We start from the raw sequence: 19548 nt of genomic DNA, 5'->3' as shown, positions 1-19548 counted from the left end.
CGCCTGTAAGCTTCCTGCCTAATTCACCTGTTCCATAAGAGTATATCTTTCACATCACAACAACATGCCAATGTGTTCAAACTAATTAATTTTCAACCATGTACACACCCATTGAGTTTTCATGCCAAGATCTTTTGTAAACCAAGGAATAGGCAGTGATCCAGGGCAATTATACGAACCTACGTATGCAAGAGATAAAGCCAAGGATGTTTTAACATGAAGTGTAATTGTGGGCTATTTCTTTATTTTCACAAATTATCTGACAATGTCCAACTCCTGCTTATGAAACAGAGAAAACAAGACTGCAGGGTTACAGAGTTCAGTAGGACACAGAATTAGGGACAGAACAAAATATAATAATAACAGGTATTTTAAAAGTAGCATTTTTTGCTAACAACAAATCTGATAGGTCATATCAGAAAACAATTCAGAGTATATTTGAAATAGAATAAATACATCACTTATGGAATATATAAATTTCATCATAATATAAAACATTATAACAAAACAATATTGCTGATATACATAGAGGAATATATCTCTATTCTTAGCAAATTGAGTAACTTATAATGATAAATTATAGAAATGATTAAATTAATAGCACAGAATTAATTATAAAGTTCATACATCTTGTGTACATTGTTAGCTCTCTGAAATGTTCCAGTGCTATTCAATAAATAGGAAAGTACTCCAGGAAAGGTTTTTTTTTTTTTTTTTTGGCAAGTTTAAATCTATTGTCTATCTTGTGTTCATAAAAACAGATTGAACAACATTACTTGAACAACATAACTGTTAAAGGTGTGTAAACAAGTGCACAGTCCATACAAAGTGGTCAACCTTTATATGCGGTATTCCCAGAAAAATCTCATAATTATGTCGACTTTAAAAAAGCTCCATGCAGGAAACACAAGTATTACTGTTGACCAGTATATGTTGTAATTTGCATGTTGGTTCCCAGCATGGAATGTCAGCTTGCTCTTTTTAAAATGCTCTTTTTTTTTTTTTTTTTTACCAAGAATTCTGTGAGCAATCAGCTTAACCAAAAAGACTATGCTGGTCAACCATCTTCACCAGCTAAGATTTGCATGGCTGTGCAACCAGCATTAACAACAAGCATTATACAGCCTGGCCAAGAAAAACGAAAATTACTTATCACACCCTCATATATTTTTGTTGATAACATTCCAACTTAAATGCTTAAATGAAAGCATTTGCTGTATCCCAAGATGCCACCCATTTTGGCATGACACTTAATTTGAATCTATTGGTTGTCCAACGCTATCTCACTACCAATTCGTACGAATTCGTACGAGTGATAAAAAAGTGGCTAATTTGTACGAATTCGTACGACCTCACTTGTACGAATTTGTATGATTTGTCTAAACCCACGTGATGGGTAGGTTTAGGGGCGGGGTCAGGGGTAGGTCATTCGTATGAATTCATAGGAATTGGGCAATTCGTAAAATATGTACGATTTAGCAAAAATCGTACGAATTCGTACGAGTGAGGTCGTACGAGTGAGGTCGTATGAATTCGTACGAATTAGCCACCTTGTAGAATTCGTACGAATTGCAGTGAGATCAGGCTGGGTTGTCTCAGGTAAATATGTAATTAACTCATAGATAGGTTATCTATTGTCTATCCTAAAATATTATATATATTTAATATATATTATATATATTTATATATATGGTCAGCTCCAATGATACAGGTAAATAGTAGAAGTACTGCAGTTTCTCACATTCTGTTCCCTTCCAACAAAATTTGAATTAGCACTTCGTCTGTCTCTTTTATCTCTGACTGTTCAAACTTGGTGTTTTGGACTGGCAATGATCCTGTCAGATAGCTTTAGCATAGCCACTTAGCTAACGTCCTGTTTGCATTACAGGACTTCCAATAACACCTAACCCTCTTTTGTGCAGTCCCAGTGTTCAGGTCTGACTTGCCCTCAACTCACAAAGATCTCCTTCACATCTCACAAGCCTTCATCTCTCCTATTCTGTCTTAAACATGCTTCAAAGGCTCTGTTTCCACAGTACTGTCCATGAGGAACGGCGCTTCCAGATCGCAGCGTATATATGTTCTGCTGCCCCAGGTTGCACAAGGGTCATCTTTTGTTCATGTGCTCGCACTCCTATCTCTCCTCCAGGAAAGGACCTCATCTGTAGCCAGGTTTGGATGTCTTTTCCATGGCCCTCGCTCTAGCCCTAACCAGATTCCTGAAAAGTCAGATGAATTTGCTGTAAGTAATGGTGCTAATGACGACACAATCACAGCTCTTTCAAAGAGTAAGGTGTGTAAACATGAATTACATGATTTGTGCACTGTGGCCTTACCTAAGGAAGGTTATGACGTCTGACCGAGCCCCAAGGGAGGAAGACTTCCCTAAAACCAGAACTCCTGGACTAGCATTTTCAGAGTCATTTGGGCCGGTCAGGTGTTCTGATTTGGGTGTTTCCTGTTTTTCATGCACAGGTTCAGATGGGTGCACCAGCATGATGGCAGGGTTTTCAGAGCTTAGAGAAATGTACACAAAATTTGTCAAAATACATTCTTTGCTATAAAGGCTTCAAAATAAATACTGGATTGTTTTAGATGACTGCTATAATGGCTAATAAATCCATTTAAAAAGTGTTGAGGAAGCTACTTCAAACCGTAGCTACAAGCTAATCACAATTTACAAGCTCTTTACTATCTTTCTGGGCCTTGAAAGTGGTAATTGTGTAGGCTGTCAATGGAGGGACAGAAAGCTCTCAGATTTCATTAAAGTATCTTCATTTGTGTTCCAAAGATTAACAAAAGTCTTACGGGTTTGGAACGTCATGAGGGTGAGTAACTAATGACAGAATTTATATATTTGGTTGTATTTTAAGAAGTAAGCTACGTATGAACATTTACAACATTTCCTCAGTTCGCTCGGCAACAAAGTTATTTGTGCAATACAATATGACAATAACAGCACATGATGTAAAATTTTGTCTCGCTCCACCATTACTTGTTGGGGAAAAGTAGCTTTTTTTATGTATAAAAAAAATGCTATTTTGAAAACTTGTTGAAATTGCTAATGAAAATCTAACAGCATTTCTATTTTTAGTAGACCAGTTCACACCGAATACGATAACTGTAACAAGAACTATAACTATAAAGTTGTAATGGTCATTCTAATTCTATGAGAATTATTTCCCAACACTGTCCTACGCTGGTTGGTTGTTCTTACAGTAGGTTTTTTTGTGGCAAGATCAATCTATCTTCTATCTGGTTGTCATATCAACAGATTACAACAACACAACAGCATAGTTTATGAATACATGACAGTGATTAAAAGCTGATAATGCATGAGACTGCTTTATTGACTATGCAGCCTGTCATGATGACAAACTTTTTTCTTGCGAGTTCAAATAGCGGTCATAGCCTGAAACCCTTTACTAAAATTCTGATTCATTAGATGAAACTCTCTATCTTAGTAACTCCAATTCAAAAACACTTCACTAGTCATATCATCTGGATTCTCCAACTGTGTTTGTCTGGTATCACCTCACACCCTAATGACAACTCCACACCCTAAAAGAGCACACCCTTACAGTAAAAATAGCCTTCCAAAGAAGAATACTAATGCATGTGGACATTAATTGACTGCACGTTATGCGGACATGAGATGGGGTTTACCTGTAGTGGCAGAAGCTGTTGCATGTCCGATCTGCAGGGTTGCCGCAGAAGCAGCGGCCTGTAGACCTACGGCGGCGAGCCAACGGACTGCCCAATCCATACACTGTGGTCTTACTGTGGAGGAGACACCCAGAGAGCATCCAGTCATTGATTAACTCATTAGAAAGGAATAAACCACAATGGGACTTTGTACTGTTTTAAGCATGAAAACTGCAAACAGTGTCAAAAGTATTCTAGATAAAAAGCAATAAAATGCTCAATAACTCAAAAGTGAATCTTTCTGAACTATATAAAAGCATTCTCAAGTCACAAAGGTGCACTGGCCTACTGGAACAGATATGTATTCATATGTCCAGGATGTTTCTTTTCACACATCGAAGCCTCTAAAGTGTCTTTGCACTGGTTGAACTTCCTTTGTGGTTTACTTACATATGGTTTACGTAGGTTAACCCGTGCATAGGTGAGCACTCACCTTGGCGTGTTCACCCAGATGATGTCCAGATGGCAGAAATAATGGCATTCGGAGTCCAGCTGGTTGTTGCAGGAGCAGCGTTTGCTCCTGACCCTATGGGTTTCAGACGGGTCGCTCTGGTCAGTCTGGGGCACTAGAGGCAACCCCCAGCCTATAGAAAAGGAATATATTGCAGTCCATTAAACTTGCCATAATCATTCTGGGCCAAAAAGCTCCAGCAGAGACTATATTTGGTTGAGTCTCAGAGAAATGATGAGCCTCACCACATGTTATTATAAATCTTTTTATGATTTTGGTTTATATATGCACTGGTCTCCGTTATCTTATGTAATAACGAACATGGTCTCAGACATTTGATCTTAATGAGTATAGGGCATTTTAAAGTTCAAAGCTATTCACACACATCTGTGCTGAGTTGTCATTTTGGCTTTAATTGTCAATGCTGAGATGACTGAATAGTACAAAATGAATATGAGCCCCTGACTGTGTTCGCATATTGTTATGTTTAAAATAATAATCAGATCTGAATTCACTATCACTGTCATTTTATTAGGCGTTTACAAATTAGAGTTTAAATGTTTATTCCAAACTGTCTACAAATAAATGTACAAACCTAAAGATTTTTTTCTGAGAATGAAAATGAAGGTAGCCTACTTAGAAAATACTTACAATTTCAAACCTACAGGTTTATAATCAAGTAAATCAATTTAGAATAGAACAAATACTTATTTAAATGTATATTTAAAAAATCACTAATTTATACATGCCATATCTATTCTACTCTATCTACTCTTTTGTGTTATCACTTCATTAAATACATATATATATACATATGTAATCCCCCAAAATATATAATACAAACACAAAAATGTTTTACCTTCTTGAAGAGTTGTGCACAAGCTAAAAATGAAGATCAGAGTAATTCTTGACTCCATGTTGCACATAGGTTTCAATACGAAGAATACAATACAAAGCAATTCCAATAGATCTCACTCTGCTGCAGGTGCTTGTCTAATGCTTGTCTAATGCTTGTCTAATGAACCGTACTCTCCCGTGGGCCTACTTATAGTGTATGATATGCACCACCCCCTTTGCACCCTGCACACACAAGAATCTCTGCTGCCTCCTCGGACGGCGGGATCACTGGATTGTTTGGGATGAACAGACCCGAGGTCCAAGACAATAATGATCGAGAGTAAAAAAAAAAAAAAAAAAAATCATCTTTCTTGCCTCGAATTAAACAATGTGGATCTAATACGACTAATTGGACTTAGGGGTGAAGGAAAAGAGGAGTCACAGAGTATATCAGCAGATTTGCTGCTTTGCATGCATGCACTTCGCAGGGAAAGACAGTGTCCCATGGAAAGAAGGAACGTTCTGGTGGGTAGCTCCTGTCTGTGAGGTCCAGGTGTGGGTAGACGGTGGAAAGTAGCTTCCTGTGCCCTCTGGTCACTATTTGTTTCTGATTACACAAATTAGTCACAGATATGAAAACATAATTCAAAATTCATTTGATTATTTTGTGTTGGCGCAGAGCATTGACCAATACATTTCCTTCAGATATTAAATAGCTGCTATGGCACATTTGATAAAAAAATAAATAAAAAAAGAGAGATACATTTATGAATCAGCCTATATTCAAATTAAAAACAATTTAGTGCCGCTGCACTGTCAAAGAAATCTGCCTTACGGGAACTGAAGGTGAGCAATATTCATCAGTAGATGAGCTGTTGGGTTTCCGTGATGGTTTGCCGTGACCCGTGCAAAGATAAGACATGGGGCACAGAGCCTCGCAGGTATCGGACTGAGTTTGCAAATGCAGCCCCCTAGCGTGGGATGTGCTCACATTGTCCATTGACAGCACTTTTTCCCGCACATGTGTATGGAGAGTCACCAGTCATTGTGGCTGATGCAAATGCATCATAACATCATCTCACCACATACTTTGATTAGCATGTTTTATCATTTGTATCATAAAACAGAGATGCGAGTTTGCGAAAGCACCTCTCTCATCGCTGCATAGAAAAGTCCCTTGTGCTGATAGTAACATCAATATGGAAATCTTATTGAATTAATCAGTGCTGGACGTACAGATTGCATATTATCCCACTCTCAGATGGAAAGATTTTATGAACTGCGAATAACTGCTCTCATATATTTTATTTATGAGCAAGAAATAAGCTTTAGCAGACATATGCTGAAAGTTTTCTTCTCAGCGCTGCCAAATCATTTCTTCTGCAGATGGATTAAAGAATGTGCGACACTGTGGAGGAAGTCACTGCAGAGTGATAGAACACATTCCTCTGCATTCCACAGACAGAGGAAATGTGCTCATCCCTCCAAAATCCTATCATGTTCTTTCCGGTCTCTTCCTTCATCTTATGTTCATCAGAGCTGCTCAGAGGAGTGGAGCGGAGTGAACTGTGATTAAAGACACTTGTTACATTTTTAGCTTCTTTACCATCCTTGAAGAACTAAGCAAGAGTGCTTATACGCAGAATATGAACATTTTAGTGCACAGCTCTTTGGAATACTTGGCCAGTCACGGTGCAGTCAAATATTATTTATTAACTCAAATTATTAAATTATGACATCTTAAGTGATTTCTTAGATTAGGTGTGCTATAGTTTAATGTCTCTCAGAGCATTTTTCAGTCTTTTTCTTCTCATGTAATCAATTTAATCTCAAATCAGTATTTCATGTAATGAGCTTGATACATAGGCATTAAGTAAGGGAAAATGACTACACCATCCTTAACTTATTTACATATTTGATGAATATGCCATTCAAAAGTTTGTGGTCGGTAAGATTTTTTTTTATGTTTTTGAAAGAAGTCTCTTAATTATTAAAGCAAGGCTGCATTTATTTTATCAAAAATACAATAAAAACAGAAATATTATGAGATATTATTGTAATTAATTTCTATTATAATATATTATAAAATGTAATTTATTCTTTTGATGGCAAAGCAGAATTTTCAGCATCATTACTCTAGTCTTCAGTGTCACACGATCATTCAGAAATCATTGTATGACGATTTGGTGCTCATGCAACATGATTATTATCAATGTTTAAAAGAGGTGTGCTGAATATTTTTGTGGCTTCTTTGATTAATTGAAAAGAGCAGCATTAATTGGATATAAAAAGTCTTTACTGTCACCTTTAAATCGGTTTAATGCATCCTTGCTGAATAAAATTGAAATAAAATAATCTTACTGACCCCAAACTTTTGAATGGTAGTGGATATACACATATACAGAATCTACTGCGTGTGTAATATTTAACCTGTAAACAGTGTCAGTGACAGTAACACTTGCACAGCTGAAAGGTTTTGGCACTGCTATTATCAAAGTAAACAGGTTAAAACATACTTACAACATGTAAGGATATATAATGATTAATGATTAAAAATATTTATGAAACCAGTGAAAATGTTCAGTGACTAATAAAAAGTGATATCTAACGTACAATCATATTTTATGTCAAAGCTATTGATACTGCTTCACATTTATTGATTCAAAAATCCATTTGCACTTGAACTTCCTGTTCAGTGCATTCATGCTATCAAATAATCAGTTTTATTGAAAAAGTAGAAGCAGATTAACCTGAAAACAGCAGGTACTCCCTCATAAACACACACAAGCACACCAGACTGGCAGTGTGGAGGGAGGTGTAGTATTAGCACTTAAATGCTGTTAGAGTGTCTTTGTCTCCTCCTCTCATAAACACTTTTGTTTGTCTTTAATTACAGTCTTTCTCAACCCTTCGACCTGTCCATGCACATTTAGCTCTGTTCTACACTTTCCATCCTCAAACTCCCTCCGTAAGAGATTGTCATCATAATATATATATATATATATATATATATATATATATACACTCACCTAAAGGATTATTAGGAACACCTGTTCAATTTCTCATTAATGCAATTATCTAATCAACCAATCACATGGCAGTTGCTTCAATGCATTTAGGGGTGTGGTCCTGGTCAAGACAATCTCCTGAACTCCAAACTGAATGTCAGAATGGGAAAGAACGGTGATTTAAGCAATTTTGAGCGTGGCATGGTTGTTGGTGCCAGACGGGCCGGTCTGAGTATTTCACAATCTGCTCAGTTACTGGGATTTTCACGCATAACCATTTCTAGGGTTTACAAAGAATGGTGTGAAAAGGGAAAAACATCCAGTATGCGGCAGTCCTGTGGGCGAAAATGCCTTGTTGATGCTAGAGGTCAGAGGAGAATGGGCCGACTGATTCAAGCTGATAGAAGAGCAACTTTGACTGAAATAACCACTCGTTACAACCGAGGTATGCAGCAAAGCATTTGTGAAGCCACAACACGCACAACCTTGAGGCGGATGGGCTACAAAAGCAGAAGACCCCACCGGGTACCACTCATCTCCACTACAAATAGGAAAAAGAGGCTACAATTTGCACGAGCTCACCAAAATTGGACAGTTGAAGACTGGAAAAATGTTGCCTGGTCTGATGAGTCTCGATTTCTGTTGAGACATTCAGATGGTAGAGTCAGAATTTGGCAATGCCAAAGTAGAATTAAGGCAGTTCTGAAGGCGAAAGGGGGTCAAACACAGTATTAGTATGGTGTTCCTAATAATCCTTTAGGTGAGTGTATATATATATATATATATATATATATATATATATATATATATATATATATATATATATATATATATTACAGTATTTTGATAAGTATAGAAAAAATTAATAAATTCACAAACAAAGCAGTTTTTCTATATATAAAGTAACTTTCTGTTAACAAATTGACTGGTTTTTACTTATTTTATGAAAAACTAAAATTATGCAAAACTTGTGTAAGAACCACACCTGCATAGCTTTATGCCTATATCATCCAGTGTTGCATAAAGATAATCCTGAGTGTCAGACAGGCTGTCGCTAATACAGAGACTAAAAGAAAGTAAAGTGTTGTGCCATGTATCACTCAGTGGGACAGGTTAATGTTTAGTCCAGATTGTATTCAAGAGAAAGTGATAGCGATAAGGTCAATAAAGATACTGGGATGGCACTTACTGCACCGGGGTTGAACCAGATTCAAATTTTATTAATTTGACCCATTTAACCTGTAGATTTCCATAGATTTATGATTGTACTAATTACATTTTTGGCATGACGTGAGCATGACAATTACACAAAGGCATCCTGGCGGGATTATTTCACTGAGCTCAAGATCATTGTTTCCAATGCATTTCTCAATTGAGAAAACCAGATTGAACATCAGGTTGGGAGACGGAAATAAATCCTAGAACATTGCTGGTTCATTGTCTAATCCTCAGTAAAATTATCCATAGAACCATTTATCTTTTGCAAAAATGTGTTTTACTAAATAAACAATCTATTATTAAAATATTGTTGACTATATATGAAGAGTTCAGATGCAAAAGCCTCTAAGTGCCATCTGAAATTTTCTTCATGAATGATCATTTTTATCAAGCTGGTATATTTAAGTTCAGTAATTTCACTTAAATGGCAATGAAATTACCTATTAGTTGTCATTTAAGTGAAATTACTGAACTTAAATATACGAGCTTGATAAAAATGATCATTCCAGAAGAAAATTTCAGATGGCACTTAGAGGCTTTTGCATCTGAACTCTTCATATATTAATTAATAATATGAATGAAATACATATAATTTTATGGTAACACTTTAAAATAAGGTTTCATTTGTTAACATTATCTACATTAGTTAAACTACAGTAACAATGAAGCATTTATTAATCTCACATATTCACACATTATTAAAATCAAAAGTTGTATGTTAATATTATTTAATGGACCTGAGCTAACATTGAATAGTTGTATTTTTATTAACTAACATTAACAAAGATTAATAAATATTGTAAACAATGTATGGCTTATTGTAAGTAACTGACGTTAACTAATGACACCTTATTGTAAAGCGTTACCCTTATTTTATATTATATAATAATATCATATATATAATATATTATAAAATTATATAATGATTATATATATATAAAAAATTATCTAATACATCTAATTACTTGTAAATGACTAAATATTTCTCATTATTTCTTTTGTCCTATATGTTTATGCCAACAACGCATTGTACCTGAATCCTTTTAGATAAAGCATTTGATGAAATGAGAGAATAGCTTCAAGGTCTGTCACAGACACAAAGCAAGTATTAAAGTCTTAAGAATAATGAACTAAGAAACCTTACGACACTTCTGAATTAGCTTTGGACCAACAGCTTTTAGGAAGTGAACAGATGATCTGCCACGTATCAGGCTCAAATATGTTGTGCTTGGGAATAGAAATTCTTGAGGAATCCCAGATAATTGACTCAACACAGCTATTGTACTTCTCCCGGAAACTATAAAACATGTTCTGAGCAGGCCATGAACGCCTCCCACACAGCTCACATAAGTCCGCCTGCTCAGGTCCCTGTGGGATAACTAGAAAACGTGAATGAAAGTCACATGAAAGGACAGACTGCACCATCTGCTGGTCGCAAAACACTGGACACCATCATAAGCAGGTTTAGTAATTCCTGGTGTACCTTTATTGGTTCAGAAATGCAAAATCTCTGTGACAAATTTGGAGGGCATTTGGTCCATCCTGAACCTCGGCTATTGACCGACTTCACTGAAAGCCTGTCCAGTTTATTAATTTCAAGTCTTGAGGTCATAACTAAAAAAAGTAACTATTAACAAAAAAAGTGTAAAGAATAATAAAAATGACAATAGAAATCCCTTTGAAAACTAAAGTAAACAAAACATAGGCATTTTCATATTTTCACATGGCAATAAATATGGACCATAGACTTTCTATCTGTACAGAGACAATTTATCTAATCATTTAATCACTTGTATTATAAAAAATATGACTTCAGTGCAATTTCCCTGCAAGGCTCTTCACCGAAACCTTCGTCTCTTGTCTCGTTTACCCTCATATACAAAGAAAATCTTCCCGCTTCTTCAAATACCAGATCATTTGAAACAAAAACAAAAATCTATATTCATAAAAAGAATTCACAGCCTTTCATCTTTGACACTTCAAGCAGTAAATCTGGACAGAAAAAGGCACACATCACTAGAATTTGCGCAATACTGGACAAGAGACGAAATATTGGAATTACTCTCGATTTAAGTTTTCATCTTGGTCACTTAGAAATGTATTCATATCTATACTTAATGTTTTACAAGTACAAGTTTTTTTTTTTTTTTTTTTTTTTTTTTTTACATATACATATTCAAATAGATATATTAAGATTGCAATGTCAATTAAGATACAGGAAGGACAGACGTAATCGATTTACAGAAATATTTTTTCCAAGAAAAAAAAAAGTGCATCATATTACAATCTTGAATATTGCAGAACAAACATTTACCAAGTTACCAATAGTATTGAAAATGTTGTATATAAAAAATAAGCGCATTACAAAACAAAACAATAGTAGTATTAGCAGTAGAAAGCATTTCACCATTGTGCACAGATGCTTTTAAGTGCTATCTGGATCGCCTTCCTGGCTCTGAGGAGCACTGGCAGATCCTGAACATCCTTCTGAAAAAGAGCCACGTCCCCTGAGTGGCGCCGCTATAGGCTTTTCTGTCTCGCGCAGCTGTCTGGTTTCACGTGAGGAACTCGCTCCTTCCCCCTGCGAGATCCTCTCGGCTCCTTCATCGCTGTGTGCCGCAGCTTTTCTGGACGTTTCGGGACCGAAGGTGTTAGTCTTTGTGGCGGAGCTCAAGTCACCATATTGCTTTCTGACCTTTGTAGTCAGTTGCTCCCCTATACCTTGCTGTAAAGGGGGGAGTTTGGGTAACGTCGAGCTTGTACTGGGACAAGACAGGTCGGACCGATTGGCTCCCTCATCTTGGCTTTTTGTCCTGCTGTCCGCCAGAGTTCTTTGCAGACTGGTTTCTGGAAGCGAGATCCATGGATAATCCCTCCTGGCGAGAGAAAAAGGGGAGTCCTCTTTGGGAGAGGTGGGCGAAGGGGTGGAGGATGACTGTCGTTCCAGTTTAGGGCGTGATCGGGGTCTAAGCTGCACCATTTGGATGCCCCCAATGGGAATCATGTGATAGGGCATGCGGGCTTGATCTTGGGAGTGTAAAGGAAGGTGGCTAAACATGCGGTCCACTGTCCGTGGGGTCAAAGGAGCGGGAGGGAAAGGCTCGCTTGGAGAGAAGCGTCGGGATGGGGAGAGCAGGATAGGATCTGGGGGCATGCGCTCCTGTAGAGTTGGTTGAGTAGCAGGCTTGTCCTGTAGGGGGAGACATGGCATTGCAATCAAACTTCCATTCTCAATGACAGTTCATTTTTACACTACTTTTGTCCTACTTTTTGTCTTTTTATGAATATTTTGTCATGTCATATTAAGTTTTACTCTATGTAATATGTCAAATTAAACAAAAGATTTCATATAAACATTTTAAAAACAACCTTGTTGAAAACGGGAACATCTGAAATAACAATATGAGTACACTATTGTGAAAGAGTACAATGAGGGGAATTCTTTGTTTTAAATATTCATTTTCTGTGCGTTCATGTAGTGCATTGTTATGGAAAGAACGCATTTACAACATAACTTAGACATTTTGACTGGGTTGGACCGGATCCATTTATTTGAAACATTGTTAGTGCATTGTTTTACTTTTGTATAAGATTTTCCTCAACAGTATATATTTAATTTAACAGCTTTAAAATAGTTTAATTATCATCATAATTTTCTTTTTGTTGACAAAATCAAAAAAAAAAACTTCTGTCAACGAACACTGACACTGCCATTGCCATTCTTAAGCTAAAGACAAAAAACAACAACTACAACAACATATGCCTATTGGAAAAACGTGCCTCTGCGTACATTTTTGCACAACTCCAAAAGCATATACTACCTATAACATATACCTAATTCAATGCAATCAATGCATTGCCAGTGAAAAAGTACACTAGTGGCAGTAAAACACCAACTTTCATTCATTTTCACACAATTATCGAATAATAAACACTTATTTTCATGGAGTTCCTTGCACAACATACTGTATGTTATGACCTCAAACACTTTTACCATAGTTCATGATTTCTAAACTAATACATTTTGATGTTTGCATAACATAACTAGCTACATATGTATGTCTTTTCTGACTTGTGAAACTTGCTCTGTAGCTCAGCTGGTACTTGGGATATGGAACACTCTGGTACGAGTCCCGTGAAACACAAGTCACAATAACAGAGCTCAAAGACTAAATGAGCTCAAAGCTCAAATGGTATGGATGGTTTAGCAAATGCGTTTATATCTTACGTTTGCCTTTGCTAGGTAGGGTTTAGTTACGTATAGTAGGTGGTACGCTACTTTCAAGCACTGTTTAAAACTGTTACGTTGACCCACCTTTAGACCCTCAGTAGCTGGTGAGCCAGGCTCCCAAAGGAGCCCTGCGGGTGAGCTGTGCGGTCGATGCTGGGGCTTTAGAGGCGTAAGAGAGCAGAGAGCTCTGGCACTCCTGTACCGCGCAGGGGATACTGGCCGCAGAGGTGAGAGGGGCCTGAGAGGGGAGAGGGCTCTGATGGGTGACGGGCCCCTCTCTGGGGAGGGAGAGAGATGGCGGCTAGGTGAGGACAGTTTAAGCCTGGGAGACAGGCTTCTAAGAGGAGAGCCCTCACTGCTAGGGGAGAAGTTCCTCGGGGAAACCTCCCAGCCCTTGCGAGAAAACAACGCCCTCTTGCTGCCTGGAGACGCGGCTCGCATGCCAGGCCAAGGCCTGTGGGGTGAAGAGTATTCCTCTTTTGCTTTAGGGTCAGAGGGCTCAGTCTGTGAGCCTTGGCCACTTTCAGAGAGGTCACCTATGGATTGACGAGTATCAGTGGAACAGGCTGAAGATGGTTCATCGTGGGAAGAGAACTCCTCTTCCTCATCATCTTCTGCTTCAGAATCTTCAACATCAGAGAACTGGTGCCCCTCCTGGTCTTCTGAATCACACACTTGCTCCTCACTGCCCCCTGTTGGACAGAAATGGATGTGTTCATTTAGCAAAGGAGTCAACACAAAAAAATAACTAGATACAAACTCAAATGACCTAAAGGGGAGACTGGGGCTAGTTGTCAAATTTTAATCCAGTGAATATTTTTAAGGGTAGATTCATTTTTTTATAGACATGTACATTACCATTCAAAGGATTGCCAAAAGACAAAAATACAGTAAAAATTAAGTAATATAGTGAAATATTTTAATGTGTAATTTATTCCTATGATTTCGGCAGCCATTATTTCAGTCTTTAGTGTCACATGATCATTCAGAAATCCTTCTAATATGCAATTTTGGTGCTCAAGAAACATTTCTTTTTAAAGTTGAAAACAGTTGTGCTGCTTAATATTTTTGTGAAAAAGAAAAACATTTGTTTGAAATGGAAATCTTTCATATAACATTGTAAATGTATTTAAAGTTACTTTTGATCAATTTAATACAACCTTGCTGAAAAAAAGGTATTCATTTCTTTTTTTTTTTTAAATCTTACTGACCCCAAACTTTTGAATGGTAATATTAAACATTTAAAAAGGCATGCGGCAACTTTTCCCAACTTGACATTTATAAAAAATTCCCTTATCCCCGAGAACACAATTCAACCCATTGGTTAAAATACATCATTATATAGTTGACATTTGTCTGAATGTATAGTAAATGTGGTTTTATTGTGTTCAATTGTTCATCAAACAGCTACAGAAAAAATACAGAGTCGAAGCCCTTGTGACAACTTCCCCATGTGACAACTAGCCCCGGTCTCCTCTCATAAACTGTACATAATTATATATTATCCCCAAGGAAAGCTATATATGACACTGAAATGCAGCGGAGGGGGGGTGGGCATTTGTTTTGAGTTGTCTTTAATTCATCAGCTACATTTGAAATCTAGTGAATGGAGTGCGGCTGACTGAAATGTCCTTGGAACTCTTAGATGCACTAAGAATGAGAAATGTCGAGAGAGAGAGAGAGAGAGAGAGAGAGAGAGAGAGAGAGAGAGAGAGAGAGAGAGAGAGAGAGGGGGGGGGGGGGGGGGGAAGGCAATTTTCACTTCTGCTTTCATATATACACGATAAACTGGAGGTCAGTCTTGCTTCTCTTTATGGCAAACTATTTTCATTGGCAAGTCTGAAAGTACACTGAAAGGTTGACATCACTTTTGCACCAATGAAGCAAAGATAATCTAAAAAAAAAACATAGCTTCAAAATACATAGCTCTGGTAGAACATATTCTAGAAGAAGTCTGTCACCAAAAGGGAAAGCAATCTCAGGGTTTGAAACGTATACTGCGCTATTAACACAAGCCGTTTACATTTTTAATGTGTGAAGCATTATATGCATGTAGTTCATATGCATGTGCTGGACCATGCCTGAATGTTTATAATAATTTCTCACTCATGTGATATAAGGAATCCTTATTGAGAAACGTGAAAGATGGTTTGAATGATCAGTTCACACACCCACTGTCCATCAAACCACAACTCTTTTTGGCAATCCTACCTGCTTCCTCCGTCTCCAGCTCATCCACAGATGATTCGGACACACCTATCTCCAGGCATTTCTTACCGTGGGCCTTGGACTTCATGTGTTTGGTAAGGTTCCCTTCGAGGAAAAGGTATTCTCAATGACACAGAATACAAAAATGATGTAGAAAAATGAATACAAGAATTTTGTGATTAAAAAGATAGGTACGGGAAAGTAGGAGTTTGAAAGAGATACGTGCCTACCTTTGGTTTTAAAGGCAAAGTTGCAGTGTTTACAGACGTAGGGACGGACATCTGTATGAGTGCGAATGTGCTTTTTTAGCATGCTGGGCTTCTTGCAGCGAATCCCGCATTCCCCACACACGTATTTCCCTCTTCCCCTACCCCGAACATACACATAGTCCTCATTTGACTTATACCTGCTCAGGTGAAAGAGAGAGGCAGACAGACAGACAGACAGAGAGGTAAATAAAAATAATAGATAAAAGATTTAAAAGGTTAACATTCAAGATGACGAACAATATAAAGATAGTCTCTTCACTTTGGCAGGATCCTCATGAATTTCCAAAACAATGAATCCCTCTTTATTAGAGGTATGGACTGACAGTATATATTTTAAGCACTTGTTAGTCCACCGATGGTCTAAAATAATTCACTCTTTGGCTCAAACTAGGTGTTTTTTGCTGGCAAGACAATTCCAATTGAGGTCAGAGAGCTAAAACTGGCCATATTTAACAACACATAAACTCCATATTAAGCATTTACTGTAGGTCTCTTACATAGTTTACACAATAAACAATGTACTGCACATGAGATTTCAGTTGTATTTATTTGAAACAAAAGGACATTATTATTTATTCTAAAACAATCAGGAATTAATAAAACATAGCTATCAAATAGGGCTGGGCGATATATCGCATGACATTGTTAGGCGCATCTCGTCAGTAAAGCCGGTTCCTTGATTAGTAGTAAATCGCCATCACCTGCTTTCAGATGGAGTGGCATTCACTACAAAGAGCCGTAGTTAACTGACAAGCTGAGCCATATCACATTAATTATCGCAGTTATGCGATATGTCCGCGATATTAGTCAGAGAGAACATATTAAGGTAAAATTGCATTACTGACTGATAGAGTCTGAATCCTCATCTGCTTTATAAGCCTGATGGCAGCAGGATAGGATGTGTTTGGGTAGACAGCATATGCATTTTGAAAAATGTCTGTAGGCTTTCATGAAAAATGTAAAAATGGATGGGGCGGAGAGAAAACCACTTGCTAAACATCGGTTTCTAGGTAAATCAAAAAAATCTAATACACTCCATTTTACAGGACCCAGCCTTCATTCGGGATACAGCAATCAGAGTGACACCATTAAAGTCTTTTAATATACGAACACACCTATCGACTATTTTTAGAAAAGTATCTTTGAAAGGGGGCTGGTGACTACAGAAAAACTGGTGCCTTTGATTGTCCTTCAGTAGCATTGTGTTCTACTAATGAGGAAGAAAGCAAACAACAAATACTGTTATGAGAGGTGCAAAGACAAAAGGGTGCTGAAGGATGTGAAAAGTTTTGGAGACAAAATGGAGTGTGTGTGTGAGACAGAGTGCAGAGTCTGATGTGATTAGGGAGAGCGTGGGTGTGCAAGGCGGAAGAACCGTATGAGCAAAATAAAGGCAGTGAGAGAGACAAAGGAAGCAAGGATAAAAATGCAGGCTGTGGTGAGTTGTTGCCGCAGTTTAAGCACTCAACCACATTGAGAGCCCCGCATAAGCAGATGAATGCAAGAGACCCAGCTAATGAATCCAAAGCTTTTGATGTTTACAGGTCAGCTCTCCTGTTTATTATCTATTCATCCATCTATCCGCTGTCCTTTCATTTTTATACTAAAAATGATATTGAAATCATGTAATACAATCTTGGACTGCACGATTGTGACAAAAATCATTGTTGATTATTTCCATCGATAATGTACACATGGCTATTAATGTTTATTAACAGAATTTACTTCATGTGATATTTTGATGATCTCATCCAATTATACATCAAATGAAGTTATCACTGCAAGTTTTCACTTTGATGTTGCAATTCAAGTACATGAACTCACAAAACTCACCGGTATCATAAAAAAGCTGTCTATACATTGCAAAACCTACAAAAAAAGTGTTATTTTTAATGTTTAGTGTTAAGTAGTGTTTCTAATGTAAACAATAATTTTGATTAGTTGTTCTTGTCATTCAAGGTAAAAATGTTGTTTTACTCTTTAACTGTGCTATGCAGATATGGCTGGTACAACACTAATGAGAACCCGACATCAAAAATCAATCTGCAGAGCTACTAAGTTATCAGCACTCTTTCTCTCTATACACTCCATCCAAATTCATACCGTTGAGCAAGGTGTGAATTCAGCAGACAACTGAACAAGGCAGGATAAATGAAGTCTCTAATGGTTCGTAGTCTCACCTGTACTACCATGTCTTTGTCTCTCACACAGCAAATAACAAACAGAAAAGCTCAAGCTGAGAGGCAACTGTGCTATAATTGGCACTAACAAAAATGCAATTTCATGGCGGAGAAGATCATGAACAAACTGCACTATTAGTACTCTTTAACATGAGATATTTATATATTATTACATATATTTGTACATTTGTGGAAACCTCATATCTCCATATTTATTTATTTTTTTCAATGATCATTATTCCTATTGATCACCCAAATATTTAACCAATGAAAAGTATTAAAAAGAGGTATTAAAACTGTCAATAAAACATCATAACCCCACCATCGTGAATTAAGTGCCCTACTAGGTCAAATATTTTCAAATAGTGCATGACAAAATGATTCATTGTTATTTATGTAATATGTTATTGTTGGTAGTTCATAATGTAGCTTAACTACATGTAACTCTTAACTACTGTATCTTAAAGGAGAACTCCGGTCAATTTTAACATTGAGCTCATTTTTTTTTTGTAAATTTGGATTGCTGTCAGTACAGAGAACAACGACAAAAATCGGTGTTGCCTACACCGTGTTATCCTCTTTTTAAAATTTGCACCCTGTTGACTTAAACGGGGCAAGTTTTAAACCTGCTTGTAGCCTCTTAACATCCTTGATGTGTCATTACAAGTGCACCAGCCATGTGAGTGATTCATTCAGAGTGAACATGGGTGAATCCACAGAAGTCCACAGTAGTTGATTGTCGAGTTCACGCGCATAGGTTTAGTTACCTATGATCACGCGCGTGAACTCGACAATCGACTACTGTGGACTTCGACCAAAAACAGGAAGTAAATACAGGTATGTGCGCTGGCTGAATTAACATCATTTTTATTCATATCTTTCACATCTACTGCAGTCAGATTCACCCGTGTTCACTCTGAAGGAATCACTCACATGGCTGGTGCACTTGTAATGACACATCAAGGATGTTAAGAGGCTAAAAGCAGGTTTAAAACTTGCCCCATTGAAGTCAACAGAGTGCAAATTTTAAAAAGAAGATAACACGGTGTAGGCAACACCGATTTTTGTCGTTGTTCTTTGTACTGACAGCACTCCAAATTTACAAAAAAATTAGCTCAATGTTAAAATTGACCGGAGTTCTCCTTTAACTGGACAGCTACAGTTCCAAAATAACTCATAAGAATTTACTCACCCGCCTTCAAAAATGCAAATACGATTTCGAGCTGCCTCACTTTGTGTCGAGGCAGCGGGCACGTCATCAGCACTCGTCTTATCCTTTTCCCCTCTTTCATTTGGTGGTTCCTCTTTTACTTTGACGGGTGTGTTGGGTGGAGAGGCACATACCTACACTCCAGACAGACAGGCTAATTTACCAACACTGTAGTACATAAACACACCACTTACAAAACACATGCTAGATATCAAAATGCATGCACTTTCA

The 19548-nt window shown here is 37.3% G+C and overlaps 2 protein-coding genes across 3 annotated transcripts in view; both read right to left on the bottom strand.

The window, feature by feature from the left end:
- Nucleotides 1–1785: 1785 nt before the first annotated feature.
- Nucleotides 1786–5130, bottom strand: LOC307171986 (uncharacterized protein). Its single transcript, XM_079893964.1, has 5 exons — nucleotides 5016–5130; nucleotides 4139–4289; nucleotides 3667–3780; nucleotides 2337–2516; nucleotides 1786–2219 (listed from the first exon to the last, which is right to left on the bottom strand). The coding sequence occupies exons 1-5, from the start codon at nucleotides 5080–5082 to the stop codon at nucleotides 2159–2161; spliced, it is 573 nt and encodes a 190-aa protein (XP_079750090.1). The 5' UTR covers nucleotides 5083–5130; the 3' UTR covers nucleotides 1786–2158.
- A 5561-nt stretch (nucleotides 5131–10691) lies between these two features.
- Nucleotides 10692–19548, bottom strand: part of hivep3b (HIVEP zinc finger 3b) — a 63030-nt gene continuing 54173 nt past the window's right edge. The window contains exons 3-7 of one of the 2 annotated variants that reach the window (XM_079894981.1): nucleotides 19300–19451; nucleotides 15889–16064; nucleotides 15662–15781; nucleotides 13535–14142; nucleotides 10692–12409 (exon numbers count right to left, since the gene is read on the bottom strand). In XM_079894981.1, the coding sequence (XP_079751107.1) occupies nucleotides 11645–12409; nucleotides 13535–14142; nucleotides 15662–15781; nucleotides 15889–16064; nucleotides 19300–19451 (1821 nt within the window). In that variant the 3' untranslated portion in view covers nucleotides 10692–11644. The remainder of the gene's footprint in view (nucleotides 12410–13534; nucleotides 14143–15661; nucleotides 15782–15888; nucleotides 16065–19299; nucleotides 19452–19548) is intronic. The other variant, XM_079894982.1, reaches the window with a different exon arrangement.

The sequence above is a fragment of the Squalius cephalus genome (assembly GCF_949319135.1).
Source record: "Squalius cephalus genome assembly, chromosome: 15".
Classification (NCBI taxonomy): Eukaryota; Metazoa; Chordata; class Actinopteri; order Cypriniformes; family Leuciscidae; genus Squalius; species Squalius cephalus.
The sequence above is the reverse complement of the archived record's forward strand: the minus strand, read 5'-3'. Positions and strand labels throughout refer to the sequence as shown.

Bases quoted from the DNA above. Each gene is read 5' to 3' on its own strand.
- LOC307171986 (XM_079893964.1), bottom strand. From the start codon at position 5,082: ATGTGCAACATGGAGTCAAGAATTACTCTGATCTTCATTTTTAGCTTG. The intron at 3,781-4,138 runs GTGAGTGCTCAC...TCTCCTCCACAG, and splicing joins ATCTGGGTGAACACGCCAAG to TAAGACCACAGTGTATGGAT. The intron at 2,220-2,336 runs GTAAGGCCACAG...CTGACTTTTCAG, and splicing joins GACGTCATAACCTTCCTTAG to GAATCTGGTTAGGGCTAGAG.